This window comes from Rhinopithecus bieti, unplaced genomic scaffold (assembly GCF_001698545.2).
Source record: "Rhinopithecus bieti isolate Rb0 unplaced genomic scaffold, ASM169854v2 scaffold_19037, whole genome shotgun sequence".
Classification (NCBI taxonomy): Eukaryota; Metazoa; Chordata; class Mammalia; order Primates; family Cercopithecidae; genus Rhinopithecus; species Rhinopithecus bieti.
In genome coordinates this window covers 531557-553259 of record NW_016809436.1, presented here as the reverse complement: position 1 = coordinate 553259, position 21703 = coordinate 531557, and the positions used below count along the sequence as shown (strand labels likewise).

At 39.9% G+C, this 21703-nt stretch overlaps 1 protein-coding gene across 3 annotated transcripts in view; it reads right to left on the bottom strand.

Annotated features, from left to right (window-relative positions):
* The window catches only part of PLOD2 (procollagen-lysine,2-oxoglutarate 5-dioxygenase 2), a 96164-nt gene extending 81274 nt beyond the window's left edge, over positions 1–14890 (bottom strand). For 2 of the 3 annotated variants that reach the window (XM_017889317.1, XM_017889319.1), the window contains exon 1: positions 14152–14890. In XM_017889317.1, coding sequence (XP_017744806.1) covers positions 14152–14260 — 109 coding nt within the window. In that variant the 5' untranslated portion in view covers positions 14261–14890. The remainder of the gene's footprint in view (positions 1–14151) is intronic. The other variant, XM_017889320.1, reaches the window with a different exon arrangement.
* Positions 14891–21703: the final 6813 nt, after the last annotated feature.

Below are 21703 nucleotides of genomic sequence, written 5' to 3'. Positions count from 1 at the left end.
AAATTGGGAAATGATAATAAATACATTTGGAAATAGAGAAGGCACTAGAAGCAGGGCAGTGAAATCAGAAGTGTGCCATCAGACCGTAGCAGAGTTTCTCAACTTCAGCACTACTGACATTTGGGGCCAGATAATTCTTTCTTGGGGTGGGGGTGGGAGAGAGTGATGGGGTCATGCTGTGTAATGCAGGACGTTTTAGCAGCGTCCCTGGACTCTACCCACAGGATGCCAGGAGCACCCACTGCTCACAACAAAATGTCTCTAGATGTTACCAAATATTCCAGGGGGGACAAAACCACCCCTGGTTAAGAGTCATTGAACTCAAGAAAGATGAGACAAGAAAAATAATTTCAGAAACAACGATAATTATCTAATTCAGTGATGTATACTGAGAGGGGGCTGCAAACACATCAGTGAAGAGGCCAGGCCTCTGCTATGGTGACTGGAGTGCACAAGCACCCCATACAAGGAGAGGACTCTTCAGAGCCAGTTAACTATTGTTGCCACATGGGAAGGAAAACCCAGGGTTTCCAGGCCTTCTTTTCCTTTGTTTTCCTCCAAGGCAAGAAAAATTCTGATTTTTAAGTAAAATTGCCAGAAACATAGAACTTAATTTGAGACTTTGGAAAACAATATGCAGGCTAGATATGACCCTGAGGCTACCAGAGTCCCGCACTGTAGACTAAGATAGTGACAGCTTGGAAGGTGTTTAGGAAGATACATTTATGGATCCAGATCAAATAAATCAACTATAAAAAGACATTTGAGAAAAAGAGGCAAAGGTGAATTTCGATAGGTATTAAATAACATTAAGGAATCACTGCTGAATGCAATAACAATATTAAAATCATGTTAAAAATAATCTTTACCTGTTTCAGATATCTAATTATTTATACAGGCAGGCAGGGAGTCACATACACACACACACATACACGCACACACACACATTTTCCACTACAGATGAAACAAACAAAAAAAGATGGAGACAAAATAATGAGCAAAGCAATATACCTGAATACCAAGAATAAATCAGAGGAATGAGAAAAAATGACTTCAAAGTTTGAAGTTCAAAGTTAGAGGTCTCTAGTCTCCTTGTATAGTGAGCACCCTCTGGCTATATCAAGAAAGCAAGCACTCCTCTGCACTGTTTCTGCATTTGCCCTAATATTTTAAAAACATCATCCCAAATTCTTTGTAATATACTTAATCATAATAAAAGAGGAAATAACACAACTTTCCAATAATTCAAAGCACAACAGACTTGTACCTCAATTTATCAGAAATATGAAGTGATATGAAATACACCCATGGCTGCATCAAAATATTACAGCATCTATATTTCTGAATCTCTGCTGATTACTGAAGTAACCAGCTGACTTCCTAAAACCAAATAAAAAACTTCAGCACTATACACTGTCTCAGTGTATATGCTGCATCGGGGTCCATGCACACTGGACCACAGGCTGAAAGTCATAGCATGCAAACAATGGCTGAGATATTCCATTTGTTACAGTTAATATGAAATGCTACAACCACAATAAGCATAATCCAGATAAATAAATCCCAAGGATGAAACTACCCAAACCATCTTTCTGTTCAGGGAAGAATTCAGTGCCACATTTTACATAAGCAAAATTTCCCTTGCCAGCACCCAGCAGTGGCTTCTAGTTCAGATTTTTCTGAATTATTTGTGAACTCATTCAAGTCACATATTTTGTAATTCTGTACCACACTTAAAAGCAACTTCCCTTCCTCTGTTTCACTTACCCTCTCACTCCCATCACCTCTTCAAACTGAATAGGACTCTTTCTCGAAAGAATTTTCTACAAACCAAATATGCTTCGAAACTAATGTAAGTGTGGGATATTCTGAGAATTATTAAGAAAAATTCATGCCTTGCATCAATAAAGAATTTAAATCTGGTTACAGAAAATGAGATATAATTATCAATCACAGTTATTTTTTAACTTTGTGTCTATGGTTCAAAAGTAGACTTCTTAGTTTATCTTTTATCAAAACATGAAAAAAAAATCTCACTTATCCACTCTGCCACAACTCATGGAGCTGATGGTACTGGTGCAATACAGCCACTCAGGGAGGAGGAGCTCGGTTTTTTAGGATATTACACTAGTTGTTTAAAATGTAATACTTCATTTAAAAAAAAAAACATGTTTATGCCTGAGGAACATAAAATATCAAGTGATACTAAACAATAAGATAAAAGTTAGTTATCATTTTAATAAACCAAATTTTTCTTCAACCTAATATACTGTACAAAAGAAACAGCTACTGGTTTTTATTTGCTTATTCAATAAAGACTTGTTAATTTCCAAAAACCAACACCCAGGCTAAATACTTCTGTAATACTTGCTAATTTTACACTTAGAAAACAACTGTGTAGGTAACTATATACGTTTTTAAAACTAAGTTACCTTCTTTCCCTTCCAATTGTTCTGTTTGAACTGCTTCCTTCAATTTACATCAAATCCATCTGAAAACAGTAGGAAAAATAGCCAGAAAAAAAACCACTGCATACCACCATCTTCTCCAAAGATTAAGTTGCAGAGTGTACCACTCACTAGATATGCTCCATTCAAAGATGCAAACACATGTAGAACAAATGCTGCTGTGACAATAACAATAGCAATACATCGAAGAAGAAAAGTCCAGATTAAAAGGTACTCATACTTTCTATTCCTTTCTCAAGGCTCAACAATAATCTCCATGGCTAGTAAAAACAAATGTGTACATACTCATACACACGTATACATATGCACATAAGTACTTTTCTCCCACAAACTGATTTTGTTTTTATTTACCATGTTTTCAGTTCACTAAATGCAATCATATTTTAAAGATAATGAATGAATCTAAAAGTTGAATCTAGGTATTCTGATGACTATTTACGTAACAAGTTAGACAAGGGTCCCCAATTTTTAAGTAGCACATATCATAAAACTTCACTTTAATTTCTATGTAGCCTTTTAAAAAAAATGAGATCATGTTTTTTTTCGAGAATATGGATGGAGCTGGAGGCTATTATCCTTAGCAAACTAACACAGGAACAGAAATCCAAATACTGAATATTTTCACTTATATGTGGACGCTAAATGATGAGAACTCATGAACATAAAGAAAGGAAAAACAGACACTGGGCTCAACTTAAGGGTGATGGTGGGAGCAGAGAGAGGAGCAGAGAAGATAACTACTGGGTACTGGGCTTAATACATGGGAGATGAAATAATCGGTACAACAAACTCCCATCACATGAGTTCACCTGTGTAACAAAACTTCACATGTACCCCTGAACCCAAACTAACAGTTAAAAAAAAGTTACCAGCATAATTGTTATTAATTTATTTGACTTAAAGTTCAGAACTAAAACAGATGAATATAAGTTTATTTTTTTAACAGCTTACAATATTTAAATGTACTGAAGAGGATATGGTTCCTCTCTGAAAACAGAAAATAGCTTCATAAAAACACCAGACTGTTTTCTCTTCTCATATAAAACACTTGGAATATTTTAAATGTAAATTTAATTCTAGTTATTCTTGGCCTACTGTCCTGCATCTAAATCAAATCTAATTAGAGAAAAAAGCAACACCAAGTCCTGGCCAACTCCAGATCTTGATACAATAACCAGTAGAAAAAGTAGAATTTAAAACACAAAACAACCTTATATCTATGCCTTCTTGAGACCTCTTTTCTGATTCCTGCAGCACTCTGTCTCTACCACCATTCTGACACTTAAAAGTCAAGAGCCATTAGCCAAGCACAGTGGCTCAGGCCTGTAATCTCAGCACTTTTAGAAGCTGAGGTGGGCAGTTCACCTGAGGTCAGGAGTTCAAGACCAGCCTGACAAGCATGGAGAAACCCTGTCTCTTCTAAAAATACAAAATTAGCTGGTCATGGTAGTGCATGCCTGTAATCCCAGCTACTCAGGAGGCTGAGGCAGGAGAATCACTTGAACCCCAGAGGTGGAGGTTGCAGTGAGCCGAGATCTCACGCCATTGCACTCCAGCCTGGAGGAGAAGAATGAAACTCCAGCTCAAAAAAAAAAAGAGTCAAGAGACACCAAATCACAACACTATAAGGATCACAAATTACAAGTGAAAACTGAAGAGGCTCAAGAATTGGCTCAAGGTTGGTGAGTGGAAGGAGGAAGGATGAGAACTTAGATGTAGGTTTCCTGATGCCAGATGTGTATGTTCTTCCCTGTAGCCCAGGTTGCTTACCCCTAAGTGCTTCTTTGATTTGCTCAGTTTTACATATACATTATTTTCCCTGTAAGAATCTTAGAATTTCAATACGGAACAGGAACTGAGCCTTGTGTGGTTTTTGTTTGTTCATTCTGTTTTTTTTTTTTTTTTCTCTTTTTCCTTCACACAAAGCAACAAAACACAGACTAGCCAGTCAATAAATACTCCAATTATATTTTAAAATATTAATTATCGGCCGGGCGCGGTGGCTCAAGCCTGTAATCCAGCCACTTGGATGGGCCGACATGGCGCGGTCACGACGGTCGTCAGGAGAATCGAGACCATCGCTGGCATAACACGGGGGGTGAAACCTCGTCTCTACTCAAAAAAACTACAAAAATTAAGGCCGGGCGAGGGGTGGTGGGCGCCTGCTAGTCCCCAGCTACTTTGGCGAGGCTTGAGGCCGAGAATGCCCGTAAACCCGGGGAGGCCGGAGCCCTACAGTGAGCTGAGTATCCGGCCCACTGCACTCCAGCCTGGGCCGACACAGCCGAGACTCCGTCTCAAAATGAGTATATTATACTTGGTATACATATAGGTATATTAGTTATAATATATATAAATTTACCAAATTTTCACAGTATTACACAATGGGAATTATTGTTGGCATACATTTGCATCTAAAAAGTTAAAATGCTGTTAGTTACCTCTAAAAAAATTGTATTATGAGATAATTTGTAAAGCTTAACTAAATTAATGTAGATTTACTAAATTACGTAGGCTTATAAAAGCATACACAACTTGCTACTAAAATCAAGAATTAATGCAATACAAAAATTGTTATGGGCAACAGCACAAAAATTTTCTACTTATTGGCCGGGCGCGATGCCTCACACCTGTAATCCCAGCACTTTGGGAGGCCAAGGCGGGCGGATCATCTGAGGTCAGGAGTTTGAGACCAGCCTGACCAACATGGTGAAACCCCTGTCTCTACTAAAAATACAAAAATTAGCTGGGCATGGTGGCACACGCCTATAACCCAGCTACTCAGGAGGCTGAGGCAGGAGAACCACGTGAACCCAGGAGACAGAGGTTGCAGTGAGCTGAGATCACACCACTCCACTCTAGTCTGGATGACAGAGCAAGCCTCTGTTCCCCCTCACCAAAAAAAAAAAAAAAAAAAAAAAAAAAAAAAAAAAAATTCTACCTATTGAAGAAAATAAAGTGCCCAATGGCTAGAGTTATGTTAATATGCAATGTGATATATCCTTAAGAAATGACAAATATACCTAGACCATCTATTAGCACTTGTCTACCCATGGATCTCATGGACTCCAACCATGGAGAAGAGTTGTCTGTGTAAAAGAAAGTGGTAGGAAGAAGTGAGGAATGAGAGTGAAGAGGGGAGAAAGAAATGCTGGGCAAGGGCACAGAACTCATGAACCCTCAAAATGTGCCAGGTGTGCAGGTATATAACTATACCAAAGTCAGAGAAGAGTAAGAACTCTGAATCTCTACTTGGTAAATCTGTTCATTTCTTTGCCTCGGTGATTTTCCAGTGTGGGGTTTTGTTTTGTTTTGCCCTTGGTTACTTAGTAAAGTCACTGTTTAAAAAATTCCAACCTTGTCTAAACCAAACTAAGAAGAAAAGGAGGATTGTCCTTCTCTAGACGTGGCCGGCAGGAATTCCAGAGGCCCTGGACCAGCAGGACATTCTGGTCACCACTGTGGTGCCAGCTGGAGGCCAGGAAAGAACCAGTACAGCCAGAGCAGGAGAAGAGGCCTCTGAAGACAAGGAGCCTCACATCTGGCTTGGACGAGACTGGAAAATCCCATCAAAGAACCTATCCGCCCTCTTCACAACAACAGTGCTCTAAGACTTCCCCAGGTGATCAAATTAAGGAGATCATTTTAGTCTACCAGTAAACTGTTAGCTGGTTCCCTTTTTAAGAAATAATTTAAATTCTATATTTGCCAAATTTTTAAAGATGAAATAGCTGTTGGTATCAGTACACTGCTAGAAACAGGAAGGAAAGATTTAAATGCTTAAAGAATCTGTTAGAGAATGCATTTAAAAAGACCTAAATGTTATGGGCTCCCTTCTTAGCCCTGTGTGCAGCATCTCTAAGTATTTTGCATCTGAAACCCCACAAAAGCTGTGGCTCCAAATCATTTAAAACAGAATAGTCAATGACAGAGTAGCCTTGCCTATGAGACACTGTGTGCTGGGTCTCCAGAATAAAGTATAGCTTCTGGATCTTTTCTTCTCCCAGGCCAGATCGATGCCCTAGCATCAGAAAGCCAAGACTGCCAAAATCCACATTATCTATTCTGCTTGTTGCTGTGCCTGTGGGAGGGTCAAGTTGTGGAGCATGATGCATATTCAATATCTCCTTACTGCACTTGAGTGTTCAAGACTGACCAGGAGTACTGTCAAGAACAATAAAATTATGTGTACTTAAAATTCCCTTGTCCCATATAGAATTTTACCTGTCCACAGCAAAAAATAAAATTAAAAAAAAAATTTAAAAAGTAGAAAAACAGCATTTAAATCAGAGGAAATTCCTGTCTCTCACTACCCTAAGGAAGGAACCCTAAAACAGGTTAGCAGTAACTAGAAAGCAAATGAGAAAGTTCTTTGCAAAAATTTGAGAATATAACCCCAAATTAAATGAGCAGATGATTAGTTAATGCACCAGGATGTCTTATGCACACAAGATAATAAAAGCAATATTAAAATCAATAAACTATCAGTATAACAAATGATATTTAATTTCAACTCTGGCCTATTTTTGCAAATTCACCAATGTTTATATGAAACACATTTTCTGACCACTCCCCTGCCTCAAGTAGCCCCTCATTTTAGCCGTATGTTCACCAAGACTTTTATTTATATTAAAAGTCTATTGAGTATATTTACAGTAATAATCATGTTCTTTATCGTATACAAACTTGAAATAAGATTTTTACTTTAAACTTCTGACGTAGACTTTTATTATAAATACAGTTCTTCAGCCAAAAAAGGAAAGGACACTCCAATGTAGTATACCTTGTCACTTCTATATTGATAATGCCTGGGGAGTATCGCCATCACTCACAAACTTGCACAGAAACTGATACTCTCTTGCGAGAAGACTAATAATAAAAAAGAACAGCAAAAAATAATAATAATAATTAGTGTCAAGGGCTCTTGAAATGAAGAGCAAAGGTTATCCAGTTGCTATTTACAGATTTTTCCCTGGTTAAAATTTAATTACAAACCTATACAAACTAAACTTTAAACCTAATTTCTTATTTATTTATTTATTTACTTATTTATTATTATACTTTAAGTTCTAGGGTACATGTGCACAATGTGCAGGTCTGTTACATATGTATACATGTGCCATGTTAGTGTGCTGCACCCATTAACTTGTCATTTACATTAGGTATATCTCCTAATGTCATCCCTCCCCCCTACCCCAACCCCAGCACAGGCCTTGATGTGTGATGTTCCCCTTCCTGTGTCCAAGTGTTCTCATTTAAACCTAATTTCTTATAACAGAAAACAAATTCTAAACATGAAGCATATTTCAACACTAACAAATTAAGTATTTCCTCACTTAATCACATCTCATTTAAGAAATAAATGCAAGAAAGGGGAAGTATATCCATATTTTATTATAAATTTTAAAATATTATTATTTCCCTAAATCTGCCACAATATGCTACTAAAACAAGGCCTGAAAAAAATGCATGAGTCAATCAGTAACTAAATATGTAAATGCATAAACCTGATTGTATTGTTTTGAAGAAAACCAAATTAAAATTAACAAAAGTACATTTCCCTCTTTTAATACACAAAAGAAAATCTGTAATGAAAATCTTCCTTCTGTGTAAAAAAAAACAATATATCTTTGCTCTTTGAATATCTTGAAAGTTACTCTGAAAACAAAAACTTATTTGAGGTTACTATATTTTTAAATTACAAACAGTAGTTTTTGAAGAGGTATCTTTGTGACACAGTCGGGCAGTAATCAATTCTGTACTGCTACACCATCTTTAGTAGTGTAATTACCAAATATGGGTTGCAACACTTAGGCTTTAAGGTGGTAAGCAGAATAAAGATAACAAATAACAACAGAGTTGCAGTCCCAGCTACTTGGGAGGCTGAGGTGATGAACAGGATCACTGAGCCCACGGCTGTAGTGAGCTATGACAGCATCACTGCATTCTAGCCTGACCCACAGCATGAGACCCTATCTATAAATAAATAAATAAAATAACACAGTCTCTATAATTCTACTATTCTAGATAACCATTTTTAACTGCAATCTCAATAGCTTTGAAAATTAGTTTTGTTGGCCAGGCGCGGTGGCTCACGCCTGTAATCCCAGCACTTTGGGAAGCCGAGGGGTTGGATCACGAGGTCAGGAGTTCAAGACCAGCCTAACCAAGATGGTGAAACTACATCTCTACTTAAAAAAAATACAAAAATTGGCCGGGCGCGGTGGCTCAAGCCTGTAATTCCAGCACTTTGGGAGGCCGAGGCGGGCGGATCACGAGGTCAGGAGATCGAGACCATCCTGGCTAACACGGTGAAACCCCGTCTCTACTAAAAAATACAAAAAACTAGCCGGGCGAGGTGGCAGGCGCCTGTAGTCCCAGCTACTCGGAGGCTGAGGCGGAAGAATGGCGGGAACCCGGGAGGCGGAGCTTGCAGTGAGCCGAGATCCGGCCACTGCACTCCAGCCTGGGCGACAGAGCGAGACTCCGTCTCAAAAAAAAAAAAAAAAAAAAAGAAAGAAAGAAAGAAAGATAGAAAATTAGTTCTGTTCAGTTTAGTTTGGTGAGGCAAGCATTCTACAGCAAATGCAAATGAGTAAAATGTAAATTAAAGAGAATATGTCACTTTAAAAGCTACCAAATTCTCAGTTAAGCCTAATTTATAGCAATGATTAAAGAAAAATAAAAATACTCTTTGATCAACCTGCTAACTATTTCCTCCCAGGAGCTCAGCCACAAATTCATAACCAGGTTTCAAGAACAAATTTCTATAATATACTCAAGCTCTGAAGAAGAAATTTGCATCTTCTTTCCAGCTAGCAATCAGTATTTCAACCATTTTTGACCATGAGAGCACTATTTACACCAAAGAGCATGTCTTGTTAGCTTCAAGTGCTGTATTTAAAAAGATGTAACAGAGAAGCTCTATGTTTGAATGCAAAACACCATAGGAATCACTGGCAAATTCTAAAATGAAAAACAGGTCTCTGAAATGCCCAGAGCCAGCTGCTACTGTCCAGAAGCCAGCTCCTTCCCACAGAGCAGCAGATTGGCATGAAGCACAGCTTAAGTGGGAATGTCATCTCCTAAGGCAAGGTTCGGCAAAGTTTTCTGTATAGGACCAGCTAGTAAATATTTCAGACTTTGCAGGCCTCATAGTCTCTGTAACTACTATTCAGCTCTGCCTTGTAGCACCAAAGCAGCCAGACAGTATGTAAACGAATGAATTTGGCTGAGAGACAATAAAACTTTAATTTCTATAATTTTCATGTTTCATAGTATATTATTTTCCTTTTGATATTTTTCAACCATTTAAAAATGTAAACATCACTGTTAGTTCACAGACCACACAAACACAGGTAGCTGTTTGGGGTCTGCTAGATTTGGCCTATGGGCCATAATTTGCCACTCTTGCCTAGGGCCCAGTTTTCCTTCAGCCTGTGCCTACTCTTCCTCCTCCTTTTATGTCACCTGCAAACTACGTCTTTTCCCTTTTAGCAAAGCTTTCCTTTTCGTTCTCTAAGTCACTGATGGCCAGTTTCTGTTTCTTTCCCATAGGTCCCAAAAGTCCAAGAAAATAATTAGGAGGTCAGGAAAGACAAGCACAGCCTGAAGGAGCACAGCCTCCTCTTCTAGTGCTTTCCAGCTATGTGAGCTTGTGCAAGTTACGCAAGCATTCCAAATCTCCATTTCACCACCAATAAAAAAAATTATGGCACCCAACTACCTGAAAGTAATAGTGCAGTTGCCACTTTGTATTGAGTAAAGCAGGTAGAGGGAGAAATATAACCTGTGGAGAAGGGTTGCCAAACATGGTTCAGAAACAAGGCAGCAGATATTGCACTTTTAAGCTGTTACATCATGTAGCGTATGGGTTCCCAAGCAGAGAAAGGAACCTCAGTGAATTCGGATCAAGTTCTGGGGGAAGGAGAAACTAGCAACCTCATTGACTGCATGCTACTTTTCATAATTCTCAGAACAGGCCAGAAACTCAGTAAACAAAACCTGAGAATGTCTGTGGCAAAAGAACAGTGTAGACCCTGAAGAGCATAAAAATGAATAAAACTCAGCCCTTCATTTTAAAGAGTTTATAATTTATTAAGCATAAGAACCTACAGTGAAAGTAAATATGATATGTATAAACCAACCACATTAAGTTAAAACAAAAGAACCAAACAAAAACAGCAAGGGGAAGAATTTCCTAGGAGCTAGACTTAAACAATAAACAGGATTTCAAAAAACTAAAAAGGAACAGAAATTTGAGAGAACTATTCATCTACGTATCTAGGATTACAGGACATTTGGATTCTCAACTCCAGTAGACATTATTAAATTGTTCTCCAAAAACACTGTGCTTCCACCAACGGTCAATTCCCATCCTGACATTTGGTACAATCAGAGTTTATTTTAAGATGCTTTGTCCCATGTGATGGATAGAAAAGTGTAGCTCAATTTAATTTTAATTTCTTGTCTTCACATTCTCTAGAGTTGTTTTATATGCTTGCTTTCATATGAAATAAAAGGCACAGTCTGTTTATGGATGATATGTCATTCTGTGTGGCTGAAGCACAGAATACAGAAAGTACAGAGGACAAGACCCTCTCTCTTCCAGAGGTTTCTCCAGGCCCTTGCTCTTTTCCTCTCCACCCCGTAAATTGCTGGTTTGCATCAGTAGATAGGGATAAATCTTTCCTTTTTTCCTTGAATGTACCACAGTAAATTAGAGAGTTTATAAATGAATGAATGTGGTAGAAAAATACTGGTCTTGACAGAAACATTTGAAACCATTTCCTTTATTTTTGCCCAAAACTTGGTTTCTGCCCAATTTGGATCATAGAATAGTAAGGTGCCTCAGAAAACACACACAAATTTGATTCACGTCTAGAGACCTGACGGCAAAGACTTGGCAGGAATACGTCCACCTTCTCCTTATTCCATCTAGAAGGCAGAAAAGGCAGGAAAGATAAATCAGGGTATGAACCTGATTTACTGGCACTGATTAGGAAGGTTCTGCCTCTGAAAGTTCCCATAAGAATATGATTTTCAGGTAACAATTCCTATACATTATTTTCAGAGAAAATGATAATTTTAACCAAAATCTTATTTAGTCTTTCCCTGCTAAGAATAAAGTGGCAACCAAAAGGAACCAACACAGCACAGAGAACTCTCAAAATGTAACAAAAGCTAAGTTCTCAACTCTGGTCAACAAAGCACCAGAGCTAGGAAAATTACACTCCAAAAATTGATGAATGTGTGTCACATTCCCAACTACAGTGGGTAAACTGAAAATCACTATAAATATTTGTTTTCAAAAATGATTTGCTGTTATCATTTCAGTAACGCTATAATGCCACAGTGCCTCAAATACAAATAGATTTGTCTAATCCCATGATTCTTAACCCTGGGCAAAATTTTGTCCCCCTGGGGACATTTGGCCTTTTTTTTTTTTTTTTTTTTTTTTGGTGCTTAGATTAGAAAAGGAATACTACTGGCACCTAGTGCACAGAGGTTAAGGATACTGCTAAATGTCGATGTACAGCATAGTTCCCCAAAGCAAAGAAGTGTCTGGCTCAAAATGTCAATAGGGCCAAGAAATTGTGATCTAAACCATTTCTTCTTGATTAGTTGGGACATGTTGACAGATATACAGGGTTAGAGATGAAAAGCACTCTTCTTAAAGAACTATTAAGCTAGACAATTTAGGGTCCTATAGAAGATCTTGATATTTATGTCAACAAATAGGTTTCTATTCAGTAATTTTCAGTTGAAATATTTAAAGAATAATATAGACCACAGTCCATGATTCTGCCCACCTTATCAAGCAGTTCTCCTCTACGTTTATTAGTTTATCATATAACCTATAAGAACATCTACCTACACTGAAATTTGTAACCAAACTGACTAGTGCTGGCTTCACCTATCACAAATTAGTATTTCCCCACATTTCGATCCTAACCGAATTCCCGCCTGCTTACCAAAAGTGACCAGTCCTCAGATTTAAACAGTGGGTTTCATGTGGTCTTCTCCTGAGGAAACTTTCATATCTAAAATTCTCTTTCTCTGATATCACAATCCATTAAAAGTTTACTGTCCAGTTCCATGAAATTTAAAATCCAGAGTGAGAAGGGAAGTTGATTTTGACTATAAACATAAAGGCAGCTACAAAGGGAGGTCCTCTATTAAAAAGTAAGGGGTAGTGGCAATCAAGTGGAATAAAACATACAAAGGCCATAGAGGCCTCTTTAAATATAACAAAGTCCTTAGAGATTGTTTTATTTCCCAATTAAAGTTTCCTTGGATGTTTCAACAAAGAAAGACATTTTCTGGGGAAGTCTTTTCGTTTTGTTTTGTTTTCCTTTTAAATGTCTCTACTTTCAAATTTGCTGAAGGCACTTACTTTCCACTTTCTAGATATTATGCTAGTAGAAATATTTTTAAATTATGCAAAAGTGTAGTTCAAATTTAGAGGAATCACACGGGTTCAGAAATCCATTTTAAATGGTCACATATACCTAACAGAAAGAAAAGCATCCTGTAACTGATAGAAATCCATCTGAATGCTGAAGGTTCTCAAGCTAACAAAGCAAGCACTGTTTTGTAGAAAGATGGGCAGTTCAGCCTGCTGACGTTATCTGAAACACTTAAAGATGAAAACAAAACTATTGCTACATGGATGAGCTGGACTGCAGACCAAATGTCACTTTCTGAATGTAATTCTGAAATAGAAATTTCTGTCCTTAGGCTTAAGAAAAGTTCAAGTAGAAGAGCACTCTATTAACTTGGGAGAAAAAAAGATGCCAAAATGCCTTAACAACAACAACAAAAAAGGACATTAGAAGGTCATTCAAATGCAAGATCTAATTTCAGAGAGTTGAGCACAAAGAGCACAAATGTGGAAAACTCCAAGGATTTTTCATGTGCCACAAAAGGCAGCAAAGCACGTTTAGACAAACGTTGTGAAACTCTCTTTAATCTGGCTAAATGTAAAAAGTTTTGTTTTACAAGAACTTGACTAGACTCTCGCTGCAGTTCCAGCTTCTGAAAACAAGAAACAGCACCGGGCTCAAGAAAAGGGTAGGTAAGGGGAGCAGCCGTGTATCCACAGCTTCCCCTTCAGATCCCAAAGGAGGAAAGCTGCCGCCTGGAGGTATTGGGTAGCCAGGCAGCCTTACTAAAACAACTAAGGTTTTTGAGCGAGCGTTGTTTTTGGCAAGAGGGAGGTGTTACCGGCTGCTTCCTGGGGTGCTGGAAGGAATGTGTCACCATCAATTAGAAAGTACACTAAGCCCCGTGTTTAGGTCACAGAAGGAGTACTGCCTCGTCCATCACGGATAAATCCATGCCAACTCTCAGAAACGAGGGAAGAGAAAGGAGAGCTGCAGGAAAGGTGTTGTGCCCATGACCTGCAAGTCCAAAAGGAAACTCCAACTTGTTCTGCAGGGAAATTGGGGCAAGCTGAGTTCACCGAGAACTCCAAGGAGTCAACAAGGGCGGGTGCCCCTACACTTCCCCTGGGACCAGCGCCGCCCGACCGCAATTCTGGGGAAGACCCTGGCGGTCCTGGAGAGGAGGGACAGGCCCCCACTACTCACCTGGCCAGCCCCGCGGAAGGGTTGGTGGATGAATGAACTGCCCCCCCGCCGACCGAGCCTCGCGGGACAGCGGGACACCGCAGGGTGCTCACCTGTGGGGATGCTCGAGGGCTTCTCCGAGTCTGCACCCAGATAGGGATTCCAGAGGTGGAGGACGAGCGCCAGGAGCAGCAGCTGAGGCTTCGCCGTGCGCACCCCCATGTTCGGCCCTCGAGGGCCGCGCGGGCTCAGGCGCCCACGGCCCCGCAGCGCTGCACTTCTCGCGAGAGCGCAGAGACCCGGGTCCGCCCTGGGCTAGCGATTGCGGGCGGGAGCGGGTGGGCAAGGCGCGGGGCCGGCAGCGTGAGCTGCGCGTAACGCAGCAGAGTCAGGTCGTCGGCTGAGGCGCTGAGCAGCAGGCGCCCGGGGCGCTGCGGTGGCCTTATAGGCTCCCCGAGGGGAGGCGACGGGGCGGGCCGCGCCCTGGCTATTGGCCGTCCGCTGACCCGCCGCCGCTGCGCGCCCGGTGCGGTCGCCTCCGCTCGCCCTCCTGGGCCCCACGTCTGGACTGTTTGCTCAGCTCGGACGCTATTTAAGGAGCTGCCTGCGGCTACGTGTGGAGACTCACGCAGCGCTTCTGCCTGGAACGGGGAAGACTGCCCTTACGTTTGGGAGTGGGTTTGGGAGAGAGAGGAGGAGCCGCCGGGAATCTGGCGGGAGGGCGGTGCTCCCGTCTGGGTTCTTCTCTGCTGTCCCAGCCCCAGTAGCTTCCACAGCAGCCGCTAAGGGTGAGAATTTGCACTTCTATGGACTTGGATGCCCCACCCAGTCTGAAGTGACTGCAGATCTGCCGCAATCTGGTCTGAATGGAACCTTGCCAGACCCTAAGCCATGGAAATGGATCGCCCCTCATTAATTCAGGGGCAGGTTCATCACCCTGTAAAAGGAAGGCCGTGCTTTTATTTTACTCCGTAAACCGAAAGTTTTATTGTCCAGTGAACATTTCTTGCTCCGCTGCTTGTGCCAAGAGAGCCTTAGACGCTTTCCAGTAATGAGGCTTGTAAATCCTACGGAATCAGAGCCCAACGTGTGTAATGCCAGGGCTGTGCTTACAAGATCTTCCTCCAGTCCGCATGGAAAATTACTCCTAAAGACGTGGTCGGAGTGGTCGAGGTCTCTGAGCCTTGGCCGCCACTCCTTCCATTTTTGACTGATGTCTAAGAAAATTCCCTTTTTTATGTTCTCACATTTTAACTAGCCAAGGGTTTAATTTGTTGGAATGAGTGGGAGCAAATGAACAATTAAGAAAAAAGTTTGACAGTTTTGCCTCATACATTTAATGACATACGCTATCTTATAGGAGAAAGAGTACCAAACTGCTACCATTCTGGAATCTTGTGCCTCAATTTTCGTGAAATGAGAAAAAAACAATTGAGACAACACCCGCTATAACTCTGGGCCTTTGAAATTAAAACAAAATTGTGGAAAAATGTATTCCATTATGATGACATTTTGTCTAAAATTCATATACCAGGATAACATGAACTTAATACTTTCATCTTATCTTGGTAGCATTAGAAACAGGTGGAAAACTTGCAAAGAAATGTTGCCTGGGATGTGACATTTTAGAAAAGAATCACTTCCTGTGCCCACAAGTAAGCTAGTTATTACTCTGTTTTGAAGGTTTGGTCTCAGTTTTTTAAAAGAAGAGGAAAACTGGAGAAAGTTCTGAGAAGAGTAACAAATAATTAAAGAAATGGAAACTATGACCTGTGAGAAGAATAAAATAAGGTTTATTTAGTCTGAAGGGGAAAAAAAAAAAGCTAAAAGATGGATTCCTTAATGACAGCCTTTCATGTGTGGCAAGTACAGCTTCATAAAACTAGGCACAAAGCAAACAGCATCAGTCCTCTGAGTCCAAGGACTCTGCTATGAGTGGCTGGTGTTTTGGCCAAATCTGTCTCCAGAAAGCAAACCTGCAATTGCCAAACTCCTTGAACTTGACTTCTTGCTTCCTTGGTTCTCCAGTATCTTTAAGAACTTGCAGAGCTACAACCTGGTTTCCTGCCCTCGCAAACCCCCGTTCCCCTCATGAATGCTTAACGACTTCTCTGCAACACAGGGGTGTGTGTGTGTGTGTGTGTTTAAACTCCAAAAGTCCACTAATAATTTCAGGTTACTTTGACATTCTTCCTTCTCTGTTAAGAGTCACAACGTCTGTACTGTGAGACTCATATAAAACAAGTGTTTCTTTGGGATTTTCAAAATACCTAGACACTTCTAACACAGTCTGAAAGAGCCCCAATTCTGAAACCAAATCCTTCCTGCTTTCTTATATTTCCAGCCATCTGCTGAACATTTCTACTTGGATGTTCCATTGGCACCAACTCGGTATGTCTTTTTTTTTTTTTTTTTTTTTTTTTTTTTTGAAACAGAGTCATGCTCTGTCACCCCGGCTGGAGTGCAGTGGTGCAATCTCAGCTCACTGCAAGCTTGCTCGGCCTCCCTGATTCACACCCTTCTCCTGCCTCAACCTCTGGAGTAACTGGGACTACAGGCGCCTGCCACTAGGCCTGGCTAATTTTTTTTGTATTTTTAGTAGAGATGGGCTTTCACCGTGTTAGCCAGGATGGTCTTGATCTCCTGACCTCGTGATCCACCGGCCTCGGCCTCCGAAAGTGTTGGGATTACAGGCGTGAGCCACCACACCCGGCCCGATATATCTTTTAACTCATCAAATCCAGATTCTACTCAGCTCCCTCATCTCTGTTGATACTACTGCTCTCTAACTCATATGTCCTCAGACATTTTTACTTCGCTATTCCTATCCCCTACACCCGCCAGCTCACAGAGCTGGACTCCAAAACTTGTCATTTTTTCCGCTTTATGTTCTCTCTTCATCTATTCCTTTCCATTCTCACTACTACCTCACTAACTAATGCACTCTTGAGTGTATCCTATGCCATTTCCTGTAGACTTTCCCTACCACCAGTATAATACCACTTATACCACAACTAAATGAATCATACTCCTATCCTTTTGATTGCTTCATCCCCAAACAGGTTTCATAAGAGATTTGGAAACAATACAAATTCCCTAACATAGTATTCAGATTCCTTCATGCCAAACTAAACCCAACCAATGTAGTTTGCTTTATTATCTCCTAAAGCAGACCAAATACTATGTCGCTTTAATTCTCTAAAGTTTAGGGAGGAATCATTTGGGTTCCTCCGAAGCCCGAGCATGAGCCCAAATTCAGTGACTAGCAGTTTGTGGAGGGTTTCGAGAAAACAAGATAGGTGAGACTAAAATGACACAGGAAGGGGAAAATATCCAATTAAATCAACCACAGTGGGTAACTGGAGCTTAATCCCACAGAATTGATGTACTATATATCACTCAAAAATATCCTGGTCAATGGGTCAGAGAACTGGGATATATATTCCCAATACCTATCAGTCATTGACTTAAGGGCTGAGGGACGCTCATTAATTCCCAGGCATTCCCAATCTGCTGTGGTAGTAGCTACTCCAATGATGTAACTCTTGATCATAAGAAGTCAGGGTGACATGCTCAGAAATGGTAAGGAAATTTGAGGAGAAACGAGAGAAGCAGCATTTGCTCAGCAACCATACCTTTGTTCATGTTATCCCTATATCTAAAAAAAAAAAAACGAGGATGACAAAACCTGTCCTCCTTCCTTCATCGGGCTAAAACTGGGGTACCTTGCACTACCTCAGGCTGGATAGAGTTGTCCCTGTTCCATGATTTCTAACTTCTGAAGCAAACCTCTCTCATTTGTGACAGGGTCTTTTCTTAGCATTATTATTAGACAGTCTATCTATTAAGGTCAGGATTCAATTATTTTTCATCATTGAAGAGTAAGTACCATAGTAGCACATTTGTTTATTCATTGAGTCATTCAAAAAATATTCCGTGACTACTATACCTCAGGCATTGTTCTAGATAGATGTTGGTAAAAACAAATTTATTAGTGACACAAAAAAACAAAAATCTATTGTGCTTTAGTTTCAGGTGAAACAGAGATAAACATGTCATGGTAATAAGTGGTAGAAGGAAAGTAAATCAGGCAACGTAACTAGGAAGGATCAATAAGGAGAGAGGTATACTGAAACCTTAGTAAGGGATCCTGGGAAAGCCCCATTGAGAAGACGATTCTTAAGCAAAGATCTGAAAATGGTGAGGAAAAGAGGGGGCCATGCTGTACAGGGGACCTGCGTTCCAGGCAGAAGAAACAGGAAGTACAAGGACCGTGAGACCAGAAATATCTGGAGTGTTGTGAGGAGACAAGAGGGCAATTGAGTGTTCAGTGACTATGGGTAAGAATAGTAGGAGATGAAGCCTGAGAGGTAATAAGCAGGGCGGAGACAGGCAGATAAACAGTGTGATAAGGGTAGAGCCTGGCAACAGCTTTGTCCTTTACCCTGGATGAATTGAAATGCGTTTTGGATGGTTGTAAGCAGAACAGTGATATGATCTGAAGTAGGATTTAAAAAGGATCACAGAGTCCACAGAGTCCACAGTCCACATGAGGAAGATAAGGGAGGGTGAGTGGAGAAATGAAGCAGGAAGCCTGTAGACCTGTAGACCAACTTGAAGGATAATGCAGTGTTCCAGGAGAGAGATGACGGAGGCTTTAAGCAAGTCAGTAGCAGTAAATGAAGGTCAATTTCCAGATAGATTTGAATGTAGAGCCAACAAAATTTGATGTTTGAATGTGGGCGTAAGAGAGAAAAAGGAGTCAATGAATATTTAGTCAATGAATATTTGTGGAATGAATAAGAAGTAAAGCTTCGGGAATTCGTGTAATAACCCTGGAGGTACAGATGAAGGGGGATGTTAAATGAATTAGAGGACAAAGAAAAACCACCAGGCATCCAAGAGCTGAAACTCAGAGAAGGCGGACCCTTTTGACGAAACAGGAAAAAAGAAATCGGCAAAAGAGACTGTTAAACTCAGATAAATAGGAGAAGTCTTACAGAAGAGAGACTGGGCAATAGGAGGAAGCCTCAGAGAAGTCATTGATTATAGCGTCGGGAAACATAGTTTAAGATCAGAACTTAGATGGAAGCAGAAACAAAAGCAAATATAAGATACAAACTGGAGATGAGGGCTTAGAGAACACCATGAAGCAGAGCTTTTTTGCTGTGACTCTTCATTCTAAGTCATTCCTCTGCTGCAGATGTCAGGGGATGACCTCTCTAATTTTAGGATGATTGAGTTGCCACAAATCTGAAGCTGCCCTTTACATATGAGAGGTTTGCAGTATAGTCTGTGGGCCCCAGCAGTTTTCCCTTTAAATTCTTTAAGCTGTAATTTGACTTGAATGATTTACCAGGTGACGTTTTCAAGGTTGAACATCCTTTCAAACAAAGCCTGTATGAGACCAACTACATTAAGAAATTAGAAATAAAAAGAACCAAACACAAAGAGTAAGGGGAAGAATTTCCTAGGAGCTAGACTTAAACATTAAAATGACCTGCTTAACCATAAGTAAAACAGGTTTCCTGGTGCAACAAAAACAGTGATTTATCCCAGGAAAAATGAGCATGGTTTATTTTCTGAGGTGTTTTATTTCTTTCATTTCTTATTTGTCTTCAAGAGAGGATAAGGACACTTTTCAGTATATTTTTTAAATAACACTAATTCTATGTTTTAGTCATCTTAGTGTGCTTATCTGGAATCTTCTTTAGGTGGATATGAGTTGTGAAACCCTTGTACCTAGCAAAATGATGTCAGATGTAAAACGAAACTCAGTCAAGTTCAAAGTAAGAAGAGCATGCCAGGATAGGAAAGAATGCCAGCAAACACAAGTATTTTGAAGATGATTTTAGCAGATGTTTGTGACTAGTCAAAACGATTGGGCAGAACTGTCTAGGCCGTGAGTCATCCAACAGGGTCAGCAATCATTGTGGCATTCACATTCAGTCTTCCAAATATGTTTGACCAAAGTTCCACACGATGACATACTTGCTGGCATAGCTAACACCAGATTAGCATTAATTATGATTAATCACCATGTATCGTCAACATTTTCTTGTTCAACAGTAGTTTCTAATGACTTTTTTGAAAGACTCTCTGCCTTTATTATCTCTCATTCTCCTGCTTCTTGGGACCATTTAGCTCCTTTCTCTGACATCTGCTCTGCCCAGAAGTAGATTTACCCTGGAATTGAAGCTTAAATGTCGATGCCCCTCATTTGCAAAGGCCCCTGTGAGAGTTAGGAGTGTCTGGGAGTTGTACAATGTGCTAGGCTGGAAGGGAAGCCAGGCTGTAATCAGGAACAATCACTAAGAAAACACTTCTCAGAAACTGCCTGGGGAAATCTTAGAAAAAAGGGGCCTGAGCTCCAAGGATTCTCTAAATTATTAGGTTTTCTTTTCTTATTCTAAATGAGGACTCGCTTCTTTGTTTTATTTTATATTTGTAACTCATATAATTTTTTTAAAAAGATCTCTGATGCTTTAGACCCCCATAAATTTTGACTGGCTTCTTTTCCTACCCCTAGAACCTAAAACCAATCCTTTCCGTAAGTATTGAGAATACAAGGAGTCTATGAGCAATAATTCTTGGGCTCAGGATGGAATTGAATCTTTCTGAGTCAGTTCTGATTGTATGCTCTGCTCAATTTCCGATAATGGTGGTGTTACTTTATTCCTCTATAATTAAGCATGTCCTTATATACCTTGGTTCAAGTATTTTAGTCACTATCTTCGATCCCTGTCTGATTGCCTAATTCATCTCAGACTGAGATCTTTCCTGATCTTCTTCTAAGTTTTCCAGAAAATGGAGTTCTGTCACTTAATTGAACCTCTGAACCTCCTCAAGGCCTCCTGCCTGCATTTTTTGTCTTACCATCTGCTATTAGGTATTTCTTTACCTGTCCTGCCCATGGCTCTTAGACTGCTGGTTCTGGTCCTCCCTATTCTGGCAGAGCTTTTTATGACAGACATGAGATTAACATACATTGATCACAGGTGTTTGATTCAAACAGAAACTTTCAGTTAAACAATTGTATTATAATTCTACTTGGTGAAATCTCTAAGGATGCTCTCTTGAAATGAAGTATAGTCTACCTAAGAAAATACTGAGATCTATTATGTAATAGAAACAGTTGTAAAACTCTAATATTAGATGTTATTTTGTTAAAGATGTAAATAACTCTAATATTAGATGTTATGGAAAGAACAGAGAGGATAAAATCATAGAAAATTATAAAACTTTGGTCTTAGGGAAGTGGATATTCTTCAGAAATATGGCATAAAGGTACAAATGGTATTCTTAATCTACATTCTTAAAATCTGGGTAATGCATTCTGTGGCTTTTTTTTTTTTTTCCAAAAAAGGAAACATTTTTGCAATAGAACTGAAAGTAAGGAGAATTTGCTTTAAAGCATATACCAATAGAGAAAAGCATGGCATTGGCCAGTGTGCCACACCATGACCAGTCTGACTGCAGCACCTTAGAATTATAAGTGTTGTCTTCTTTAGCGTATTTTTTCATAACAGGTTTCTAAAAGGGATGGTTTCTATCAGGTATAATTTTCTGTATTATAGGCACAGATCACAATGCACAGAGCCACTTCATCCTTTTTGAAGATCACTATAATGATCATGCAGCCCATTTGCTGAATGCATGTGAAAT